Source organism: Physella acuta, unplaced genomic scaffold (genome assembly GCF_028476545.2).
Source record: "Physella acuta isolate Inbredline_101_S28 unplaced genomic scaffold, ASM2847654v3 ptg000497l, whole genome shotgun sequence".
Lineage (NCBI taxonomy): Eukaryota > Metazoa > Mollusca > Gastropoda > Physidae > Physella > Physella acuta.
In genome coordinates, this window is record NW_026732016.1 from 804,546 (window position 1) to 812,500 (window position 7,955).

A 7,955-nucleotide genomic window follows, 5' to 3' on the forward strand; every position below is an offset into this window, starting at 1 on the left:
TTGCCTCTCGCTTAGACCTATGGTCTTCGACATCAATAAATGATTTTAACATTTAGTTTACATTTCCACTGAAGCTTATAAATTCCTTCAATACGAAAATATGATAGATTTCTTTACACCATTTGATTGAAACATTTATAGTGATTGACGCAACTTTGAACTTGTATTTTTGGACGGTTGTAATTGTATAGCACCCAAAAACAAAAACTGAGATTTTATTACAAGCGCAATCGGTCGGGCAATTTTCTAAAAAAACAAAATTCACAGTATTTCAAGATTGTTTTTAAACATTTCAAATAATTAAAACATAAGTTTAAAAATAATTAGATATTTAATGAACAGCGCGTGTATAATGTTCTCGCTTGGTTAGGTGTGTAGGGCGAGTGTAGGGAAAAAAGTCACAAATATATATTTGCATGGAATTTGTTAATACTTGTATGTATTAAATATTTAGAGAATGCAAATTAACTTAGGATTAATTAAATGTAATGTGTGTAGGTTGTATACGCATAGTAATTTTTATAATTCATCTAAAAATATTTAGTATGAAGTATGTAGATTGTAATTATATTAAACATAAGACTAATAGCATTTAATAGAATGCTCCAAAGTCCACGTTTTTCACCGTGTTTTTTTTTTTTTTTAATTACCGTGAAATTGTAAGCTCATCTGACTTGCTGCTACAATAGTTATGCTTAGTTCAACTACCCTTACTGCCCACATTTATCACGCTCATTACATAACAAAAGGAAAGGATCAAAACAGAAAGCCGACAAGGTTCAAAGGCTGTCATTGACACAAATCGGCAACAACACACAATATGGTCGGACAATACCTACTGAGGAGAGGCCAACCAGAGAATAGCCTACGGCAAAACATATGCAAAACACAATGATGTGCCTACATTTCTTTTATAATTAGATTTTCTACCGCGTAGACATTTAACTAAATACTAACAACAGTTGAGATTGTTGTGTAAATTATCTTAGAGTATTTTTACTTATAATTGTTATAAATCATAATGCTTTTGACGTCTATAAATAATTTATGCTATCCAAAAATACATCCCACAACAATAAACATATTAAAATTTTACAATTCTTTAGAAATAAATCACTATATTTCTAAAAAGATTTTTGTGACTTTTTTTCTGTGACTTTATTTCTGTGACTTTTTCTGTTTTTTTTTTTCCTGTTACTTTTTTTCCGCGACCACGACAAAAGGAGGTGGGATGGGGGGGGGGGGGGGATTTGATATAGAACCACCTGTAACGTAAAGTTAAGTACAAGTAATAGAATGACGTCACGTTGGTTAGCCGAACAGAGTTGGGGGCAGAGCCTCCTACCCCGTCCGCCCCCCCCCCCCCCCCCCGTAAACACTGTAGACGAATTTACCCTGAGCACACACGACCGGCACAAAAAAGTTGGGGCTACAATTGTGACTCCCCGCAACATCTGACCACCTTTAGGAAAAACTTAGTGGGTGAAAAAAATATTTAAAGTCGAGAGGTAGGCTTTCATAGCATCCATTCGCGATCACTCTTTCCAAAAAGAAGTTTAGATAGTCCACAGTAAGTTTACACACAGTAAGTTTACACACAGTAAGTTTACACATAGGAAGTTTACACACAGGAAGTTTACACACAGTAAGTTTACACACAGTAAGTTTACACACAGGAAGTTTACACACAGGAAGTTTACACACAGTAAGTTTACATGCTGTAGACTAACGGACATCGTGAGAAAGTTTGGTTATAAAAATTAAATTCCCGACTTTTTCCTGAACTTAAAAAAAAATATAGGCTATATTCTAGGCTCAACTTGTAATATTTAGGCCAAGTAACAGATGCTACATAAAACAAAAGTCCTACATTACAGTATAAGACTAATAATATAGCAAGGCGCACACCATTATTACGTTAATGAATAGGTAATTTTGTAACATGTTTTGAGAGTTCTACTCAATTATTGTGGGGTCCACATGTGCAGGGGGGGGGGGGGGGGAGGCATGAAGGGGGGGGGGGGGGGGGTAGTTCGTCGAAAGTTGACGCATATGGACGGAGGAAAGGGGGTCGGTCTAAAATTAAATTCCAAATTTATAGTTATTTAAATAGTAGTCTATAATTTATTTTCAACTTTTTAGTGCATTAGTACATAAAAGCTTGTTATTAAAACGCTTTTTATGAAATTTGTTAAGAGCTTTACACGTTTTTTATTTACAATAGAGTTTCATGACTAAAATCCATTGCGCGCCTATTGAACGTGATGACGCGCTATTGAACGTGATGACGCGTGTGGTGTGGTTGGATAGAAATGCCTACAAATTTGGTCAAAATTTTAATTAATTCATAAAAAAATTAATTAGGCATAAAATTAAGTCAAATTTAATGTCACGATGCATTGTCTTTATGTCTTGACCCACGTACAAATTAAAAACCGTATCTGTCAAGTAGAAGTGTCTGCAATTTCGCTCCGGCGTTTCGATCTAGACTGACAACAGACTTAAGACTGACGAGGAAGTGAGTTAAATAAAAGCTTGTAATAAGGTATACGTTCGGTTTTTAGCATATAGTAGATCTATTAGTAAGGTTATACAAAATTAAGTTACATTTTTACTTTTTATTGCATTTTTTTATTTATTATATTTTTGGGAGGATTTGTGAATATAATATAATCAAAGCCCTTTCCTTTTTTTAAAATTTCAGTTATTCCGTTGTAAGGCTGCACAAAATTAAAAAAAAAGATTTTTTGTCCGCACCAAGAATTAACATTTAGATCTTCCATTCCCCGACAGGTGTCGCTTCATTACGTTTTATTCTTTAAAGCCCTGCAATGTATTCCCAAACCAAATTTCAATGAATATTCCGCTCTGCACATTTGCATAGTCGGCGCTTACATTAAGTGCTTCTCGAACTTCAATCTTTCAAAACATGAAATCTTTCCACCAACCATTTGATATATCCCACTATGGCCCTGATGGCCCTGATCCCACTATGGCCCTGATGGCCCTGATCCCACTGTGGCCCTGATGGCCTTGATTCCACTGTGGCCCTGATGGCCCTGATCCCACTGTGGCCCTGATGGCCCTGATCCCACTGTGGCCCTGATGGCCCTGATCCCACTGTGGCCCTGATGGCCCTGATCCCACCGTGGCCCTGATGGCCCTGATCCCACTGTGGCCCTGATGGCCCTGATCCCACTGTGGCCCTGATGGCCCTGATCCCACTGTGGCCCTGATCCCACTATGGCCCTGATCCCACTGTGCCCCTGATGGCCCTGATTCCACTGTGGCCCTGATGGCCCCGATCCCACTGTGGCCCTGATGGCCCTGATCCCACTGTGGCCCTGATGGCCCTGATCCCACTGTGGCCCTGATCCCACTATGGCCCTGATCCCACTGTGGCCCTGATCCCACTGTGGCCCTGATGGCCCTGATCCCACTGTGGCCCTGATCCCACTGTGGCCCTGATCCCACTGTGGCCCTGATGGCCCTGATCCCACTGTGGCCCTGATGGCCCTGATCCCACTGTGGCCCTGATCCCACTGTGGCCCTGATGGCCCTGATCCCACTGTGGCCCTGATCCCACTGTGGCCCTGATCCCACTGTGGCCCTGATCCCACTGTGGCCCTGATCTCACTATGGCCCTGATCCCACTGTGGCCCTGATGGCCCTGATCCCACTGCGGCCATGATCCCACTATGGCCCTGATCCCACTGTGGCCCTGATGGCCCTGATCCCACTGTGGCCCTGATGGCCCTGATCCCACTGTGGCCCTGATGGCCCTGATCCCACTATGGCCCTGGTGGCCCTGATCCCACTGTGGCCCTGATGGCCCTGATCCCACTGTGGCCCTGATCCCACTATGGCCCTGATGGCCCTGATCCCACTGTGGCCCTGGTGGCCCTGATCCCACTGTGGCCCTGATGGCCCTGATCCCACTGTGGCCCTGGTGGCCCTGATCCCACTGTGGCCCTGGTGGCCCTGATCCCACTGTGGCCCTGATGGCCCTGATCCCACTGTGGCCCTGATGGCCCTGATCTCACTATGGCCCTGATCTCACTATGGCCCTGATCCCACTGTGGCCCTGATGGCCCTGATCCCACTGTGGCCCTGATCCCACTGTGGCCCTGATCCCACTGTGGCCCTGATGGCCATACGACACACGAATGTCTATTTGATATCGTTGGCCAGTCTATTTTATGTTTGTTTACTAGATATACAGAAGGGGAAACTTCTCTACTTTTAATTTGATTAAAATGTTAATTAAATATTTATGAGATTGGTGTAAACTTCAAACTGTTTTGTTTCTTATCAAATATCACTTTATGATAGTATCTCATAGTATCTATATATCAGGTTTATATTGATATAAACATATTTTTTGTGTAAAATCTAATTACACATTCGAGTATGTATAGGTTTACAACTATTCTTTTATGCTCAGTACTTCCCGTGTGATGCCATCAGAATCAAACGCTTCATGTGAGCTTTCCAACAGAACGGTTAGAGTCTAGAGCGTTCCCCCACGTGATCAGATCGAATAGAGAACTCGAGCTGAGGAAGATTTTGCTCCTAGTTGACGTGTATCGCTCCCCTCCCCTTCCCACCCCACCCCACCCCACGAGCCTATTGACGGGGTGAGCGGGCCGCGGGCAGACGAGCGAGGCGCGAGCGAGGGTGTACACAGCATGCATCAATGAGTGCACCCATCAACCTGCCCAGGTCTGCGCATGTTTTCTGCCAATCAATTCACGGCAACTTCCGGCAATATGAAATCTAGGGCGGGAAAGGGAAAATGAGGAAAACGTGGAATTTGAGCTCGCTCTCGCTGTTTTCATTTCGCTATTTTGGGAAAATAAACACCGGATTATAATCTAGAACATTCCTAGTTATAGAACAATGACATGATGGCCAATACAAGGACGTAGGGCTGTCAATGCTCGCCCCGGGGCACATGAGGGTGGGGGTGGGGGGGGGGGGGTGGCTACCGGGGCACATGAGGGTGGGGGTGGGGGGGGGGGTGGCTACCGGGGCACATGAGGGTGGGGGTGGCTACCGACGGTCTGTCATGTAAGCGACCAGTTTACTGTCGTGTCGGCTCAATGTTTTGTTGGGTGGGTGTCGCGTGCCCCCCCCCCCCCCCTCCTGCTTTATTTTCACCTTCAAAGACATTGACTCGAACTAGAAGAGTTTTAAGGGTCAAGGGTGAATGAATAGTAATTAGTTTAATTGTGCCGTTAATGAGTCAATCTAGGCGTCTGTTGTCACGAGTGCGTGGATTACGCAAGTGGGTAGAGCGACTTAAGCTGTCTGCCCGTCTTCTGCTCCTACACAATGAAGGTCTAAACGAAAAGCCATGATCTAAACGAAAAGCCATGATTAAAGACTGGCCTCACAACATATTGTGAGCTCATTGAGGCTGTAACCATCGCCCAACTTTTTACCCTATCAATTCTAGAAGCATCCCCCACCCCCAATCCCCTCCCCCTGCCGTCTGTTTGAGTAGAATGAATTATTCATGGGCTTTTCTCAACAGTGCTGCAAGGAGAATATCTCATCGTTCAACACGACAATTTTCTCTTTATTAGAAAAATTTAAATACCAGCTTTTTGTTTTTAAAGTCGTTTTATTTTTCTCTCCCTTTAACGGGATTGTGTCCCCTTGAATGTGAGCACTAATTGGGGCAGGTTGCAAGGCTTCATTCTTCCTGTTCCGCTGCTTATCTCCCAGTTCCAAGGCTGCATCTGCATGAGACAGGCAGGTGATACATGGTCCCACTCACAGACTTATTCAAATGGACAGTTTTTTTGCCGGAGATTTGGTAAAAGGCTGGCACGTGTTCCCCACAGAACAACTGCCCGTGGACGCCCCCCTGTTTGTTCACCAGGGTTGGGGCTGCACAGATGAGTGTATTTACGTCTAGAATGCCAATTGGAATCTTCAAGACAATGCACGTGAGGACGGGACATGTTGAAATGGGAGGCCAGGGTGGGGGTGGGGGGTGGGACGTCTTGGTAGGCACGTGACACCCTACGTAAGACGCAGCAGACTGTACAGGGGACGGGCAGGGGGGACGGGCAGGGAGCACGAAGGACATAGGACTAAGTAGCATTTGTAAGGGCAAACATCAGGTTTTGTTTTTTATTTCCCCAATTGAAATCTGATGTAATATGGAGGGACACCAGACGCCCCATTGATCCGAGCAACTCATATTCCAGAGCCGAGACAGATTGCCGGGCTCTCCATCTGTTGGTTAAAAAACTGGAGCACTAATGACATCAGCGGCTCAACACGGGCTGAAAGCTGTTAGTCAAACAATTGGATTGTATGCGCTAGTGATGTTTAGTGGGGCAAGAAGCTCATGAAAAGATGGACTAAATAATCAATTCTACTCTACTGTAACATCCTACATGCAACAATGCCGTCCACACCCCACCCTACAATACACAACCCTAACGCTATTGATGCAGCCCTAACCCAAACCACCTATCTACCTTACCCTCCATCTACACCCCCCACCATCTTCAACCCCACCCCTTCCATCTACACCCCACCCCATAGTCTACACCCCTACCACACCCCTTCCATCTACACCCCCACCCCACCATCTGCACCCCTACCCCACCATCTACACCCTTACCCCACCCCTTACATCTACACCCCTACCCCACCCCACCGTCTACACCCCCACCCCACCATATACACCCCTACCACACCCCTTCCATCTACACCCCCACCCCTTCCATCTACACCCCTACCCCACCCCACCATCTGCACCCCTACCCCATCATCTACACCCCTACCCCTTACATCTACACCCCTACCCTACCCCACCATCTACACCCCCACCCCACCATCTACACCCCTACCCTACCCCACCATCTACACCCCCACCCCTTCCATCTACACCCCCACCCCACCATCTACACCCCTACCCTACCCCACCATCTACACCCCCACCCCTTCCATCTACACCCCCACCCCACCATATACACCCCTACCCCACCCCTTCCATCTACACCCCCACCCCACCATCTACACCCCCACCCTACCATCTACACCCCTACCCCACCATATACACCCCTACCACACCCCTTCCATCTACACCCCCACCCCACCATCTACACCCCCACCCCACCATCTACACCCCCACCCCACCATCTACACCCCCACCCCACCATCTACACCCCCACCCCACCATCTACACCCCTACCCCACCATCTACACCCCCACCCCACCATCTACACCCCCACCCCACCATCTACACCCCCACCCCACCATCTACACCCCCACCCCACCATCTACACCCCTACCCCACCATCTACACCCCCACCCCACCATCTACACCCCTATCCCACCATCTACACCCCTACCCCACCATATACACCCCTACCCCACCCCACCATCTACACCCCTACCCCACCATCTACACCCCTACCCCACCATCTACACCCCTACCCCACCCCACCATCTACACCCCTACCCCACCCCACCATCTACACCCCTACCCCACCCCACCATCTACACCCCTACCCCACCCCACCATCTACACCCCTACCCCACCCCACCATCTACACCCCTACCCCACCCCACCATCTACACCCCTACCCCACCCCACCATCTACACCCCTACCCCACCCCACCATCTACACCCCTACCCCACCATATACACCCCTACCCCACCCCTTCTATCTACAAACCCCACCCCACCATCTAAACCCCTACCCCACCATCTGCACCCCTACCCCACCATCTACACCCCACCCCACCATCTACACCCCTACCCCACTTCTACCATCTATACCTCAACCCCTCCCTCCCTCCCTCAACCAACCAACCAACCCAACTTAACCTAACCTAACCTAACCTAACCTAACCTAACCTAACCCAACCCAACCCAACCCAACCTAACCCAACCCAACCCAACCTAACTCAACATACCCAACCTAACCTAA

At 47.2% G+C, this 7,955-nt stretch overlaps 2 protein-coding genes across 2 annotated transcripts in view; both read right to left on the bottom strand.

Moving 5' to 3' along the window:
* Positions 1-2,990: 2,990 nt before the first annotated feature.
* Positions 2,991-3,689, bottom strand: LOC131944576 (collagen alpha-2(I) chain-like). The gene has a single exon (XM_059305264.1). The coding sequence runs from the start codon at positions 3,687-3,689 to the stop codon at positions 2,991-2,993; it is 699 nt and encodes a 232-aa protein (XP_059161247.1).
* A 7-nt stretch (positions 3,690-3,696) lies between these two features.
* The window catches only part of LOC131944577 (uncharacterized), an 8,855-nt gene continuing 4,596 nt past the window's right edge, over positions 3,697-7,955 (bottom strand). Inside the window, exon 2 of the mRNA XM_059305265.1 lies at positions 3,697-4,024. Within this exon, the coding sequence (XP_059161248.1) occupies positions 3,697-4,024 (328 nt within the window). The remainder of the gene's footprint in view (positions 4,025-7,955) is intronic.

Bases quoted from the DNA above. Each gene is read 5' to 3' on its own strand.
- LOC131944576 (XM_059305264.1), bottom strand. From the start codon at position 3,689: ATGGCCGCAGTGGGATCAGGGCCATCAGGGCCACAGTGGGATCAGGGC.